Source organism: Leuciscus leuciscus (assembly GCF_965113295.1).
Source record: "Leuciscus leuciscus genome assembly, chromosome: 24".
Lineage (NCBI taxonomy): Eukaryota > Metazoa > Chordata > Actinopteri > Cypriniformes > Leuciscidae > Leuciscus > Leuciscus leuciscus.
In genome coordinates, this window is record NC_138723.1 from 12,279,317 (window position 1) to 12,296,793 (window position 17,477).

Here is a 17,477-nt window from a genome sequence, read left to right on the forward strand (position 1 = left end):
GACACAGTAACCTTAAAAATAGGCTACCCCTCACCTTCACAGGCTGATTATAAATTCAGTGCCACAGATTTCTATCTATAATTTCCTTCTTTACACAGAATCATTTGACACCTATTTCATAGTGGTTTTTACTTCAAGAGCTGCATTAGACCATTTACCAGACCAAAAGTAGACTATCTAGTCAGTCAAGTTCATTACATCTGTTTTGCTATTGTATGGCCAAAACCAAGAGACGTACAGTAATGTGTATACTGATGTAAAGCTAGGTTATCAATAACCAATAAAGCAAGTGCTATAACGTAAATAGCACTGAAGCTCCAGTAGTGCATGTCTAAAAGGAAGTGAGACAGAGAGTCTGTAATTTCAAAAGCAACAGTCTGCTTTTGCTGTATGTGAATTGTCAGGCGTTGAAGATTAATATGAAATGGAACTCTGGTTGAACTGCAATTTTCCGCCCTTAAAATGCTAGATTTCCTGACTTTGAAGCCATGTTGGTTTGATACTTGTCTCCCACTCTTTTCCTATAGTATTTTCTGGTTCGTGTATAGCGTGTCTATGTGTGTGAGCAAAACGGTGTCTAATAGGATGAAATTGAAGGGGATCACAAATGCAAATTCTGGTACTCAAATGTTGCCATCTCTGATTGTAAGGTAACCGCTCAACTCAGACAAGCACTGCAAAAGCAGAAGATGTTATACATTTTTGTTTTTGCACAGCAATCTTCCTTTTTAATGCATAATTAAACAGCATTTTTTTTCACTGCATGTTTAAGTGGGAGGGTGAGAAAGAGGAGAAAGAATGTGTGTGTGTGTGTGTGTGTGTAGTGGTTGGTCTGCAACACTGGTTATGACAGAGGGAAAGCCAGTGGGGGAGTAATTGCACTTTGCATGACACACAGTGAATCTGATGACACACTGAGACTGAGGAAAAGCATTAACAGCAGATAACTCAGATACATGTACATGCCATGCACACAAGATGATTGTTATCAAATAAGTTATACACATTCAATATAGATATCTTTGGGATCTTAAAATGAAAGCAAAATCAATTTAATTTAATTCCCGAGACCATCATCTCTCCTAGTCTCTTCTCTATCTTGTGGTTAAATGTCTCCATCCAGTGGCGGTTAATGGACATTGCACATATTCCCATATGGACAATACCTAGGCACTTTTCATTCCAAATGCCATGAAAACAAATAAAAAGACCTTTAATGTGGAAACAAATGTGAAAACTGCTGCACACTTCATTTCATGGGTGTTCTATTACTATGTTACATGGTTTAATAAAGATTTAGCTTCTAAGGAGTCCCCAATAGACCATATTCACAGAGCGCCATCTTTGATTTTTAAAAGGATAGTTCACCCAAAAAATGAAAATGTTGTCATCATTTACTCACCCTCAATCTGTATGAGTTTCTTTCTTCTTTTGAACACAAAATAAGACATTCTGAAGAATGTTATAACGAGAGAGTTGACGGTATAGGAAAAGAAAAATACCATGGAAGTCAATAGAGAACGGCAGCTGCAGGTATGACATCAATTTGTAGGCCAAAACGCGCAAGCGAGTTAGCATTTTAGCACTTCTGGTTCCATCGTCGTCAGTGGGTTTTTTGAATAGGGTTTTGGTTAAATGGCTGAAATGAGGTCTGTGTTGAACACAAGCTCAAGACACATTTTATTCTACGACATAACATCAGTATTACCTCACTCGTGATTTTTTTTAAAGCTGTTAAGTGTCTTGAAAAAGGCAGTCTAAGTGGCTAAATGGGACTACAGAGGCTGTCTAGGAGATTAAACATCATCACGCTGAACAGGTAAACTCAGTCCACTTTTACAGCCTCGTTATGCTTATAATTGTGCTAAACTATTCTAACTCAGATATTCTGTGAAAATGTTTTTACATAAAAACTTATAAGATTAAGAATTGTCGGAAGCTTAGTGATGGTGACGTCGAATTCGTGTGACCGTGGTGTAGTTCGTAGCCTACCTTTAGCTTTTTACTTCTGGCGACTGCATTTAGGCTTCAAAATTCATAAAAGTTGTGTTTATCTGTGATAATTATCTTGATGGACAAAACGTTCAAGTAACCTTTTGTTGATCACAGAGCTTGTTTTTAGCGATAATCCAAAACCCTATGGAAAATTCCTATTGGGTTTTTGTTGAGGGAACCAGTGTGATGCTAACTGCCAGTTGGCCTGCAAAGTGACCTCATATCTGCGCCAGTCTATTAATAGGCTAGGCTACTGTCAACTGTCTGGTTACTAACATTCTTCAAAATATCGTCTTTTGTGTTCAGCAAAAGAAAGAAACACATACAGGTTTGGAACAACATGAGGGTGAGTAGATGATGACAGAATTTTCATTTTTGGGAGAACTATCCCTTTAACGGGAATGAAAGCAAGGCTGTGAGGGATAGCCTTCTCTTCAGTGGGTTAATTATTCAGCAGACAAAAAAAAACTGAAAATTTGAGCTGTGGAAAACTATAAGTGATCTAGGAGCTTTCTACAGCGGACGCTATTGAAAACACGGTAAGTCTGACCCTCGAAGTCTCCCTTTCATACTGCTTGTGTGTTGTTCCCCTAGTTTGTTATAAGAAACGCGCATGCGCGGAAAAAACAGCTGCGTCTCTCCCCCTAGCGGGAGTAGTTGAAGTCGCGCATGCGCAGTGGAATTAAAGTCCGCGGTGGGCGGAGTGGTTGCGAGGATGTACAGTTTGTGACGATAAGCAATGTGAATGAAAAAATGACGAAATAACTGATCGAGGGCTAGTAGCGGTCGCGACTCGTGAATACAATTCATACAGTACTGCGCAAAAGGGAATGTAAGTCCTGTCACATGAAAAATGTGCAACCGTACTTAAATTATTTCAAAAAATGAAAAATGTGTGGCAATCTTGCAGTCGATAAGAATGCTCGATGCGGCTAACTATATAGCACTACTACAGTGTTGTTGCAGTGGCGCGCGACAGCGTAGGGTTGTTTATAATTTCGATATAACGGTATTTGCATAGTTTCACAGTCAAAGCGTTTGCATTATTTCCCCGTCATAGTGAAGATTGATATTGAAATTTAGATGAAGGCTGGCTGCCACTAAAGGCAATTCCACTGGATAATGCATTTAATATCAGGACGATACATCTTCTTTCATACGTTTGAACCTGAAGCTGAAGTTACTGGCTCTTCTTTATCTTGTTTTTGCCAGACTTCCTTTGAGAGCTTGTGACCTTGCAGTAGAGCAACTTAAGGTTTTCTAAAAACATATGCAAAAAAAAAAAAAATTGCCTCGAGGTACGCAGTTAAATTAATGGGGCTGTCAGCGTTGTCAAAATATTGTTTTGTTGAGTAAGCAGTAAGAATCAGAAATGCCAGAGCTTGCAAGATGAATAACCTAAAACACATTCACACCAATTTGGACTACGAACTCAGATGTTTAAGACCAATCACTATTTAGTATGCTAAAATTACAATGACCTGACAGCCATCGATTTGATCAAATTATCAGTTTAATTCAATTAAGATTTTAAAACTAGTCTTTAAAATCTGAAGTGTAAGTATTAAAATCCAAAAACCCTAAGCACACCTAAAGACCCAATCAAAAATGAAATCAAAATGTTTTTTACATATATATATATATATATATATATATATATATATATATATATATATATATATATTTTTTTTTTTTTTTTTTTTTTTTAAGTTCTTTACCAAACATGGAAATCCATGTTTTATATAGGATAAGTGATGCATTCCATTAAGATCACCGTGTTTCTTACACTATTGTGGTGTTTGTTTTGGGTTACAGATCATTTCTAGCCCAACCAGCTGGCTGCTTACCCTCTGTGACCTGTTTTTAAGAGCACTATGGGGAACACAAGCAGTGAGAGGGCAGGCATGGGTCAGGAAAAGGCCCACAGAAGGGACAGTCGAGGAACTAAGGAAGGAGACCGTCCCAAAATCCTAATGGACAGCCCAGAAGATGCCGATATTTTTCACGGGGAGGACATCAAAGTGTGTGCTGGCTCACAATATCTGTTCGCTTATGAAGATATCATAATTTAGATATGATGACCATGTGTTCTGTCTTTCATTTTCTATTAGGCACCATTGGTAAAAGAGGAATTCATTGACTGGAGGGCAGACCTGGAGACCAGTGAAAAGGTTCTCACTTTAGATCGACCCACTGTGTTTCGGTGGACGGGAGCCGGAAGAGAAGTCTATATTTCTGGCTCTTTTAATAATTGGAGCAATAAGATTCCTTTGATTAGGAGGTAAGTAACATTTAACGCTAACTAGAACTATTAAAAAAGTTTAGTATATAAATCAATAAATAAAATTAAACCTAAATAGTTGTATTAAAATAAAAAAGAAGAGAAATTATAATGCCAAATTGCTAAAAATTAAACTAAAATCAAAATGAAAACTTTTTGCTAAGCTAATAAAAAATATAATAGTATATAAATACAAAGTTCTGTCATGAAACTCTAGATGGCGCTGATAGGTCTTTAAATCACACCATTCTCTATAGGGCACAGATGATTGGTTATGCTGACTGTTACAAATGGAGAAGTCTTCTGCTGAAAGTATTCTTCTGATATCTTTTAACTACAAATTCATTCATTTAACATTAATGTTCACCTCTGTTTCTTCAATAGTCAAAACAACTTTGTGGCGATTGTGGATTTGCCTGAGGGTGAACACCAGTATAAATTCTTCGTGGATGGACAGTGGACACATGACCCAACAGAGGTGACGGAGACGTCAATCATCATCATCATCATCGTTATCCTCCATTAGTACTATAAAACCAGCATAATATTGACCTTCTTTCTCTTCAGCCTGTGGTGACCAACCAGCTCGGCACGGTCAACAACATCATCCAGGTGAAGAAGACAGACTTTGAGGTGTTCGATGCACTCATGGTGGATTCACAGAAATGCTCTGACATGTCAGGTTTGAACACAACCATTCCCACATTTCCATTTCCAAACGATCTGCTACATGATGTATCGTTAATGGCCAAAAATGGTCAGTCGTGGGTTGTTATGACACATTGTATTTATTGATTATAGACCTGTCCAGCTCTCCTCCTGGGCCGTACCATCAGGACTCTTACGTCCCCAAACAGGAGGAGAAATTCAAATCTCCCCCCATCCTGCCCCCTCATCTCCTACAGGTCATCCTCAATAAGGACACAGGCATCTCAGTGAGTATCTGCAAAAGACCTTGCATCAGGCCTGTAAAAATGGTTAGATAACCATCATAGTATCATTCTCTACTTAATGATTTGATTTGATGAAAGGCCGTATGATTTTTACTGGAATGTAAAGAATTTATATATCAAAAGTAGGGTTTTTACAATTAATCAAATTCAAATAGTGATATTTTGACTAGTGTCTTTGGTTATTGAATCACATTATAAAATAATTCGAAGTCACCATGCTCTGTGTTTTTGTCTACTGCACATACTCACAGAAACTCCCTACATCCCGCCAAAATAAAAGTTTTGTTTAACTTGGAAGTTACGACCGAAATGGACTATTTGTAGTAAAATGTACTTCTTAAATAATAATAATAATAATTATAATAATAAAATTTATTGAAAAATATTTTTAAGGAATATCTCACAATTAAAATGTTTTTTTGTTTTTTCCCAATCCTTGCTGTAATTTATACAATAAAAGTGTAGATGTGCAGTACTTTATTTGACAAAAAAGAAGTTGAATTACATTTTTAAAGATTTATTAAATTTGTTTTTATAAATTCATTTGTTATTAAATCATAAAACACAGAATCCCCCCCCCCCCCCCCCCCCCCAAAAAAAAAAAAAAATTAGAAACAAAGAAATTAGAAAAAAAGAAAGTTTAGGAAACTTTCTCATAGCACTCAAGAAGTATCAATAATATCAAAAGTAATTTTTATAAAATAAAATTGTCAGCTTAAATATACACAATTCTATCTATAACTTTAGAATCTATAACATTATGTGCACTTATAGCTCTTATCGGCCAATATTGCTCTTGTATAGAGTAAAGGTCCGTTCACACCAAGGATGATACCTATAACAATAAAGATATAGTTCTAAAAATCATTCTGAATATGAAAGAACGCAGACCTCCACACCACAACTATAACAAGCACAGAAGAACACTATAGTTGGAATCACTTTCAGAGCGTTTTCCCCCCCAGCTGATGAATGCTATAAAAAATTTGACAGCCAATCAGTATCCATCCTGCTTTAAAGAGCTCAAACATTTAAAGTGACAGAGACAAAACTGCAGTGCTTAGAATAATCTGACCGATATCATCCACTGGTGTGGACACTAATATAGTTATAGTTGTAGTTATTGTTCTTGGTGTGAACGGACCTTACAACTTGCTTGCCATAGTGATGTGAGTCATTCTGGTTCACAGTTGATCACAATCACATGATTAACTAGCAAATTGATTTGGATTTTAATTATTGAAAAAGCATGGGATATTTTTATGAAAAAAGTCATGTTATTTAATTGGTCAAAAAGTTGAATTGGTCAAAATAGACTCCCATTATAAATGGCGTAGTTCAGATGACCCTCTTTTGGGGATCGAGGCCCAGTTTGGGAAACTCTGATGTAATTAGAGTAATTGTGTTCATTTTATTTCTACACTTTATTACTTAAAAAGTGTTTCATTTGCATAATTGCATTGAAAGGTCCAATATAGATGCTGCTAATAGAAATGCGTTCTTGTTTTCTTCCAGTGTGATCCAGCTTTGCTCCCTGAGCCCAATCACGTCATGCTTAATCACCTGTACGCTCTGTCCATTAAGGTAAAGCAACTTAAAGAGCTCTGTGAGATGAACCCGCATTGATTTCAAGTCTGTTCTGATGACTGTGTATCTCGTTTGGCTCTCTGACAGGATGGCGTAATGGTTCTGAGTGCCACCCACCGGTATAAGAAGAAATATGTCACAACCCTGCTGTACAAGCCGATCTGAGAAACATGGCCGCTCAGTTTATACGACCTCTGATATAGCTTATATCAGTAGTATGTATTATTGTAAATAGGGATGTACAGAGATGCACTTTAGAGAAAAATCCCACCGCACTGGTATACACTAATCAGAAACTACAGGACATATCTGCTCTTTTAGAGGTTGGTACACTTTATAAAATTATTACTCTGTGGAACTGGGCCAAATTGACTCAATCTAAACCAGTATTTGGATAAGAGGAGGTGTTCTTGAATGTGAAAATGAGTGTAAATAGAGCTTGAAATGTTCATTATTTTGTTTAGTTAAGTGTTAAAAAAAAATTATATAGCTGTGTAGATAAATATTAATATATTATTAGTAAGCATATTGATTATCGGCCAGAAAAAGGCCTGTTATCAGCAGTTTGTGTCTGAGACCCTAATATAGAAAAACTGAAGGGTTTAAGAAAATGTTTCACTCAAGAAACTAATTACATTTTTTTCAATTTCATGAAAAAGTTGATCTTTTTAAATCCATCTTTTAATCTTCTACATTTTTATTAGAACAGAGCAAAATAATTATTGCAAACATCTTGATTTAAGTTTTAATCTGTGTTACGTTCTCTGAAATTAAATATCACTTTTAATAAATGATTCCACCAATTTTGGCTCCGTTTCATTATGGCGTTTACAGTCGTATTAGGGTGGATTGAGTTGTGGAAATGTTATGCTCTCGAAACCGTGAATTCCCTTCATGCTCTTCTTGCTGGCTTTGGACTTTCTGGGTAAGTACAGCAGCAAATGGAAATCTTTCCAAAAATATAAATAAAAAACATCCCCATAATAATATCTTTATTGACTCATAATGTTATGCTCATGGATCTGTCATTACAGTTTAAAATAAATGTTCTTTATAGTCATTGATGGTTCCTTGGAGAACTTTTAACATCCATGGAACATTTCCATTGCATAAAAGGTTCTTTATAGTGGAAAAAGGTTCTTCAGATTATCATCTATTCCTGTGATGAACAACACCTGTGCTAACTGACTTCATAAATCCACTCAAAAGCACCTTGAGACCATTTGATAAGCCTGGATATTTGATTTTCTAATGTACAGAATGTCATGCGTTAACATGCTAACATTTGATCAATTTCCTCTATAGATGCTGTCAAATTCATCACAAGATTATGCAAATGCTAGTCCATCCAGGACCACCCGTACAACATACCCTATGTCTACAGCGGTGACGGGCCAGGAAAGAAGGTCATCTGCAGTGAATAATGTTTCGCTCGGCCTACTTATCACATTGTTAGATTACAGAAAATATTTAGGTGAGAACAAAGCATATTATAGCACTCCTCAGTAGTTACTCATGCAATTGCACGGTCATATAAAGGCTTAAGTAAATTACAATCCTAATGTGTTTTGGCACTTCTAGCACAGAAGATGGATATAATGGCTTATTTTTAGGTCACTCATGACGCAAGGTGCGCAGTACAAACAGGTCTGTCTGCAGTCTTTGGTGTATTCAATAAAAAAAGATAATTACAGTTTATGGGAGTGCTGACGCAAAACATCCAACCAGGCCACATGAATGTTGCGTTATTCATTATGTGTGTGTGTGTGTGTGTGTGTGCATGTGTGTGTGCACATGTGCATGGCTTAATAGCACACACTGAAATGTTGGCAGTAAATAGGATCAAAATCTTAACAGACAATGTTCTTGACAAAATTTGGTAACACTACAGTAAGGTTCTATTTGTTTTCATTAGTAACTACATTAGTTAACATGAACTAACAATGCAAAACACATTTATTAATCTTAGTTGGTTATTTTCACCATTTGCATCAGCATTATTAACCCTTTGGAAATTTCCCACCCAATATTCTGGGGGCCATGACAATTTTGTGAAATTGCAGATCAAGCGCATGAGGCTGCATGTTTTTTCTTGTTTTGAATTGTATCCTATTTTCCGCTATTACAGTCAACTACGCGAAGTGATATGGAAGTGTAATGCGGTCAAGTTTTTTTTAAATAATTTTTTTAAAGTAATGCAAGCTACTTTGTTTTCTCATTTAAATGCACAAAAACTGATTCTGTATTCCTCAAAATGAATAAAAACAGTGAAATGCAAACTCAGAATATTACGCAAACCTGAAGTAATTAAGTCTGTTAAATAATACAAATACACTTTATGTATTTAATTCAACCATACCAATAAACAAAAAATGACTTCAGACAAACATCACATTTGTGTTTCATCATTTAATTTTTCTTATTCAGCGCCCTCTACTGTACATGTTTGGATTTGTGGAACTTTTGACGTAGGACTATAAAGTGGGCCTTCAAATTTGCCAAAAATCCAACTTTCCAAGCCAAATCCAAGGTTCAAAAAGGTTGTTTTTGCAGCAATGACATATAGAACAATTTTTAGTTCCCCAAAGAACCTTTCAGTGAACAATTTTTAAAAGAACCATTGTTTCTTATTGTGAAGAGCATTTGACAAATCTACAGAAACCTTTCCACTAGTACAAAGAACCTTTAGTGTGATTGAAAGGTTCCATGGATTTTAAAGGTTCATCTGGCAAAATAATTTGAAAACTGAATATTTGTCTACAAACTATTTACTTGGCGAGACGCATATATGCATAACCTTTATATCAAAAGGTTGTTAAAATAATGAGAAATGTAGTCAAATGTGTCCAAACACTTGGTAGATATATACTGTAGATGCCATTAAATAATGTCTTTTGATTCATATATGCTGGTAAACTTTTCTTTGACAAGCAATCAATACTTTGTGCAGGTGCATGGCAAAAAAAAAAAAAAGAAAAAAAAGAAAGAAAGAAAATAAATACATTTCACATTGGATCTGTTGGCTGAAAGCATTCACTGATGAAATCACATTTCAAATTTGCTATTGATGCTATTGCTGTCTTAAAAGAGCTGGTAAAACTACACGTCAAAATCAGCAGGAATGTTTGAATTCCTGAACATTAAAACCTTTTGTTTTCAGATGTTTTAAATGACAGTTCATTAAATGCTGCGCTGCAGGTCAATTTGGGATAATTAAGTGTCTGCCAAGGACATAATGTGCTTGTAACCATTTGTGACTCATTTAAAATTGAAAGTTTGAGGTTTCAGTCGAGGCTTCAGTGTAAAATCAGGTTAGTTAGTCCGTGGAGGAACTGTATGTCGGGTCAAACTCTGGATATCATGAATTGGTAAAGCTAACTTACATGATTAGATTCCAGTTCTGAGGAAATATCGAGAAGAAATATACTTTTGTGAACAAGGTTAACAAATTCTTAGGTTGTAATTTAAAAGTTCACCACTAGAAGACACTATAATCAACTTTAAGGTTTAAGGAAGGTGTACAATCCTATGCAATATTTAAGGCCTAACTTAAAAAATATTCTTTGTCATGGAATAATTTACTACAAGGAATGATATGATAAATATAATTAAATGCAAAAAATGGTCTGACAGTTGAAAAAAAGGATGACATTTTAAACCAAACAAGATTACAAACTAAATGTAATTTCAAGAAGAGATTGTGAGGCAGAAAGGCAATTAACCAGCTGATCATTCTGGGACTTTAAAATCATTTTAAATGATTTAAATATGTTGATTATATGCTATATCTATGCAACTTTTAACAGAACAGTTAAAAAAAAAAAAAAAAAAAAAATGAAGTGAATACCTTCTTGATTAATGCAAGTTTCTGCAAAAACAGATATTTGGTTGGTTTGTAAAAAATCAAAGATGAAAATATCAAAGATGTACACTTTAACCCTAAACTTTGAAATAATTATTATCTGACATTCTGTTGATATTTTTTACTTAAGTATTATTTTAAACTTGGTTTGCAAGATTGCATACGTGTAGTGTCAGCCAGATTATATGCCATTTAGCCAGGTCTCATTGTATAACCATACTGTCCTGAAGTAAATGTCCTGACCTTATAAAGAATTAGAATTTATGAATAGCCTTTCTATCTGAGTCAGTGGCATTCTAAAGGTGGGTGAATGGTTTCTAACAGAAAAGGTGGAGAAGAGGCAGTTCTCTGGTGAGAGACAGAAAATAGAATTGATACCATCCCATAACAAAAAGAAAAGGTGAGGCGAAACAATCTCTGACTCATCTGACTCTACTTCAGTTTGGCCATAAGTAAGTATGACAAAGTCCTTGCTTTAAATACATTATGTTTTATATCAGTTTAACGCATCCTTGCATGCTGAATAAAAGTAATAATTTCTTTCAACACTTTCTTTACAATAATGCGATATAAAATAAAATTATAAAACAATTTTGATCGTATAATTATTTTTTATTTATTAATACTCCCCATTTATGTGTGTGTGTGTATCATATATTTGTATATATGATTTTAATGATAAAATATCGTATTTTGAATATATATATATATATTTGTGTGTGTGTGTGTAAAAATTATATTTATTTTGACCGCATTTTAATTTTAATTTATATATTTTGATTTGATTTTGATTTTGATTCTTTGTTGCTGCATGTGTTGCTTAGCAACCTCTTTGGGACTACATTGCTAGGCGGAGGAATAAATGTGTTATAACGTTATATTTTTTTGTTGCTGGTGTTTGTTTTATGAATAAAGGGAGTAAGGGGGAAGGAAATGGGGGTTTATAAATATAAATATAAAAAAAAAAATATATATATATATATATAAATATATATATATATATATATATATATATAAATATAATATTAAATATAAATATATATATATAAAAAAAAATATATATAAATATATATATTATATATATAAATACATATATATATATAAAAATATAAATATATATAAATATAATATATATAAATATTTATAAATATAAATATATATAAATATATATATATATATATATATATATAAATAAATAAATATATATATATATATATATATATATATATATACATATATATATATAAAACATAAATTATTCATTGATAAATTAAAATGATTTAAAAATGATTTTTGATATTTTTAAGTAAAAAAAAAAAAGATTTTTATTCATATATAATGTTAATTTTGCAATCATTATTTTTTAAATAATTTCAATTTATCAAATAATAATTTATTTTACATATTTAAAATATACAATATATAGTTTACTGGTGACTCACATGAATAACAGCATGACATCCAACAATAACTGACAAGGGTCTGAACAGAACAGGGAGTATAACAGGGTGAAATGAGGGAACTAGACACAGGTGGAGGAAGATGAACTAATCAGGGACTGACGAGAACAGGTGCAGACAAGACTGAACATAATAGTCAAGTCAAGTCAAGTCAAGTTTATTTGTATAGCGCTTTTCACAATACAGATTGTATCAAAGCAGCTTCACAGTATTAAATTTAAATAATACAACAAAGTTTGTTTCAAGAGGAATTTATTGATTGATAAAATTAAATTAAATATCCCCAAAATATCCCCAACTGAGCAAGCCAAAGGCAACAGTGGCAAGGAACCGAAAAAACTCCATCAAGTGACCTAATGGTGTCCTAAAACTCCATCAGGTGACCTAATGGAGAAAAAAAAACCTTGGGAGAACCCAGGCTCAGTCGGGGGCCAGTTCTCCTCTGGCATTTATGAGCTAGAGGCCGGATTGTAGTTTGAACTGTGGGATTATATGAATGCCTGGCTGAAGAGATGCGACTTTAATCTAGTTTTAAACTGGGAGAGCGAGTCTGAGCAATGAACAGTATCAGGAAGACTATTCCAGAGTTTTGGAGCCAAATGTGAAAATGCTCTCCCTCCTTTGGTGGTTCTGAATATCCTAGGTATGACCAAAAGCCTTGAATTTAGTGATCTTAAAGAGCGCGATGGATTGTAGGGCGACAGAAGATCCGTTAAATAGACTGGAGCTAAGCCGTTTAGGGCTTTATAAGTCAGTAGCAATACCTTGTAATTAATACGGAACTTTATAGGTAACCAATGCAGTGATGATAAAATCAGTGTTATATGATCATATTTTCTTGATCTCGTAAGAACTCTAGCGGCGGCATTTTGGACTAACTGTAGCTTGTTTATTGAGGATGCAGGACAACCAGCTAGTAAAGCATTACAGTAATCCAGTCTCGAGGTCATGAATGCATGAACTAACTTTTCTGCATCAGAAACTGATAGCATATTACGTAGCTTAGCAATGTTTCTAAGGTGGAAAAAGGCTGTTTTTGTAACATATGAAATATGATTTTCAAAAGACAGGTTGCAATCGAGTATTGTGACATATATACGATACACACACACACACACACACATATTGTATTTTATATTTTATTATAAAATGCTTGTTAGTTTGTATTATATGGCAGTATGCACTTACATTATGAATTGATGATTCTAAAAACATTGCATGTGTCCTTGGTTAGGTCATTGGGGTTTCAGTTATTCTTTACCAGGTGTTACAACGAGACATTTTGTATTGGCAATATAATATACATTATGTTCTGCATCAAAGAACATGTGTATAGCCTACAGGACATACCAACAAAAAAAGCATTCTTTCAATGTTCCTTTCCCCTGCCTCTCCTTTGTCCATGACAACAAAGCCCTCAATTCCCTTGTGCTATCAGGTTACCGAGTCTGACCACGTGAGAGTGTCTCTTCTTTTCGTAGAAATTCCTAAAGCACAGACAAGCCTCATTCGGGGAATCACATTTGCCAAGAGCAAAAGAAGATATGGCACTACACCAGAAGCCTTTGGGGAATTTGACTAAACTCAGGGAACATCAACATCCCAGCATGCACCAATGATCTTTCCAATACACCTGAGAATAATCAGCAATATTTCCTCCTCTCCTGAAGACATCATATATCATTCTGTCAGAATGAAGCCCTGTCTAAGAACGGTGTTACACACAGAATCTGTGCTGTGCAGCTGGTGCTAAGACACCGCGTATGATTGTGAGTCATATAATATTTAATAAGGCAGTTAATTCAGTCCACACATAGACCGAACATTAAATAAATGCAAGCATGATTTGGAGGAGAAACACTACGAATTACATAAACCACCTCAGATGACAAGGGAGAGAATGTCAAACTGTCACAAAGGACATTCCAGTCTGCTTGCTTCATTAAATTAAATCACCAAAACTTGGAGAAATCATGTTCAGGGAGGTGGAGGAATGAGAGACTATCCCTGACATGACTGCGGTATCTTGGGACTAGAAAAAAAAACAAAAAACATTGAGTGTAATGGTTGAATGAGAAACTAAGCATTATAGAGTATGTCTTACAGATAGTATACACCCAGTTCATCTGTTTGCATGTAGCATTCCTCCATACAGTCGTCCCTGCTGTGGGAAGACATGACGTACAGTCATATTTCATCATGCGGATGATGGCCCGTCGAAGAACTCAATTACACACAGACAGTGAGAGCAGACGAGATGTTCTCAGTCGTGAATCCAGATGCTGCTTATATATCATCACATGAATCATTTCAGACTTAGAGGTTTAGCATGAGAGGATGAGGTTACAGAGAGAGATTATACAGAGTCCAAATCCACAAATCTCTACGTGTCTCTGTTTAGCATTGAGCATTCTCTACCGTTCAAAGGTTTTTTGAAAGTCTCTTGCTCACCAAGGCTGCATTTATTTGATCAAAAATACAGTAACATTAATATTGAGAAATATTATCATAATGTAAAATAACAATTATGAAGTGACGAGAATACTTTTTGTGCCCCAAAAACGACTTTCTTCTCTTCCATGACAGTCTCAGACACTGTTCACGTGAGCATCAGAAAGCTCCTATCCTATCAAATATGTATTTGTGATGAAAATGGTGGTAATGTCCATGATGTTTGATTGAAAAATGACAGAATTCTTATATTCACTTTTAAACATTGTTTGTGGACAAATTACATTTTGAGACTGTAAAAAAGGTGTTTTAAAGGCTCACTGAAGTCCATTGTAAAGCGCATAATTATTCAGTGTGTGGACGTAATTTCCACTGAAACAGGAATACAGGACGGGACACATTGAGCAGCTCCTCCCCTTTTCAAAAATAGCCAATAGTGTTTTGTTTAAATCACAGCTCGGCCAGAGCCGTTGAGCTCCGTAAAGCCGCATGTTTTCTCTTAATCTCTAACCAGTTCTCCTCTTTATCTCCTCCATTTCGCTTTAAAATACAGCTTTCATGTGTAGAATTCAAAAGATCCAATACGCTTTGTGGTTTGCGCCGATCCGCGCATATCTGCTCTGTGCTATCATGTCTCTGAACCAGAGCAGACTGTGTGTGTGCGCTGTGCGGTTCGCGTGACACTAACGCAAAACCAGACTTTATAACCAGACCCCAATAGAAAGCATATTGCACAGTCGGAATCCTTCCATATCCCCTATATAGTGCACTGTGTGCCATTACCCATATAGAAAATAGTACACGTGTGAACAAATGACCGATTTTAGCCGCAGCTTCAGTGTCTATTTGTAATGTAGGAGGCGGGACGCTTTAGATTCTAGAGAGCATCTGATTGGACAGAAAATCTGATGAGAAGCTGAAGTGCAGAGTGATGTCATCAAAATCATTGATCCATGTTGGCGGAAACTGTACGTTTTGAATGCTTATATCTTCTAAATGCGAATTTTGTCATTGTTTTGGAGCACACTACACACTAAAAAAAAATGGTTCTTCAGCGGTTCTTCAGGGGTTCTTTGCGGTGGTTAAGGTGCTATATAGCACCACTACCATTTAAAGAACCTGTTAAGCCCAGTTTGGTTCTTCAGCGGTTCTTTGGGGTGGTTAAGGTGCTATATGGCACCTCTTATGGTTCTACATAGCACCATTTGACAAAGGTAGGTGCTATGTGGCACTTAAAGTGGTTCCCCTATGATTACAAGCCAATGAACCACTTTTAGTGCTATTTAGCACCATTTTTGTTTAGAGTGTAGCTTAAAGACTAACTTATTCATACTAAAAGCCAAAAACTTAAATTTTGATTTCATGGGGACTTTAGGTGTGTCCTCAGTACAATATGTACCCATAACTGAATACACACCCATAGAGAAAAGCATGTGAGTTTTGTAAGTAGTAAATGAAGTGGTTGTGGATGCAGATCGATTGTGGAGTTAAACAGGTTTGTTTCTGACATCACTACAAACATAAACTGCTAGAGGGGAAGACACTTCGAAAACGCATAAATCAACTCGGATGACAAGGGACATGCGTGAATGACAAACTCCCACAGATACGAGGACATTCCAGTGTGTTTGCCTCACTGCACTGGGCTGAACAAATCACTATAACTCGTGGGAGGTGGAGAACATAGTGGCTTTCACTGCTTTATATTCACACCATCCAGGCACAAAACCTTTTACTCTAATGCCTGCGGTATCTGTTTACGCAATATTGCTTCAGTCCGGGTGGGTTGGGACTTACAATGATTCCCTTGTCCCTGTTTTAGAGTTTCCAGGAGAAGAAAGAGGGAAAACTCATTTTCAGTTTCTCCTTTTCTAGAAAGACCACATGTGGGTGGTCTATACGGTGGCCAGATACCCATTCATTTCTATGGGCAAAATGATATATATATGTATAGCCTTAATTTATCTTCAGTTTGTCCATTGAAATAAATAAATGGGTAGCTGTGGTGACCATGATTTGTTTGCTCTCATGTCGACTTTCTGGCCTTTCTAAGAACTCGCTTGCATATATAATCAGAGGTGGCTGTTTATACAGTAGGGATGTCAGTAGTGACGACAGTCCTGAAGGTTCCTGCAGAACCTGTCATTTCTGTAAGAATGAATCACATCATATAATGAATCACATCTGTAAGTAAGATTTACAAGGGCCAACTCATTCTGATCAAATGCATAATCACCACATCATTCTTAATCGCAATGTTACTTTGACAACTTAAAATTGATACTTTGACAACAAAAAAAACTATTTAATTTGAATATGACACACATTGCGTTTTCATGTTTTATGGTGACTTTCATTGGCAAAATAATTTTTAAACTGTACAAACTGTATATTCTATCCACTTACACTAACCCTAACCATACACTAATGAGTTTATAGCAGTGGCTGTTTATAATAAACTTGCATAAGTGAGCAGAGAAATCTGGACACTGACATTAAAATGGGGTTTCGCAGTTTCCACGATTTGGCTTTATTTACGCTTTGTAATATGTTATTTTTTGATCGTCGAATACATCCATTTTGAAACGAAATAAAATGCGTAAACGGTACTAGGTCAAAAAACGCACGAGGAGAAGCGTTATAACACAACACCAGCAATCACAGACATTCACATTCAGACGGATTGAGTTTGCCGAAAAACAATAGGTAATTTGCGATGGAATTTTTGACAGAGGTTGGGAAAACAGATTCGGGCGGGATTAAAAGTAGCCTATACGTCTGTGAAACGTCCGCTGTTTTAACTGAAAGCACCTTGCATATCTTAAAATATGTCACTGCCATTGTTTTGTCTCAAGATGCACACCAGTAATGCTTTTTTTTCCTAAGGC

General features: G+C 35.4%; 1 protein-coding gene across 1 annotated transcript; it reads left to right on the top strand.

Moving 5' to 3' along the window:
• Window positions 1–2,670: 2,670 nt before the first annotated feature.
• prkab1a (protein kinase, AMP-activated, beta 1 non-catalytic subunit, a) lies at window positions 2,671–9,208 on the top strand. The gene is made up of 8 exons (XM_082158749.1): window positions 2,671–2,827; window positions 3,811–4,016; window positions 4,107–4,276; window positions 4,661–4,754; window positions 4,844–4,958; window positions 5,078–5,211; window positions 6,745–6,813; window positions 6,904–9,208. Exons 2-8 carry the CDS (start codon window positions 3,870–3,872, stop codon window positions 6,979–6,981), a joined length of 807 nt encoding a protein of 268 aa, XP_082014875.1. The 5' UTR covers window positions 2,671–2,827; window positions 3,811–3,869; the 3' UTR covers window positions 6,982–9,208.
• Window positions 9,209–17,477: the final 8,269 nt, after the last annotated feature.

Coding starts and splice junctions, on each gene's coding strand:
- prkab1a (XM_082158749.1), top strand. CDS start 3,870: ATGGGGAACACAAGCAGTGAGAGGGCAGGCATGGGTCAGGAAAAGGCC. Junction 4,277..4,660: donor AAGATTCCTTTGATTAGGAG/GTAAGTAACATT, acceptor TTTCTTCAATAG/TCAAAACAACTTTGTGGCGA. Junction 4,755..4,843: donor GGACACATGACCCAACAGAG/GTGACGGAGACG, acceptor CTTTCTCTTCAG/CCTGTGGTGACCAACCAGCT.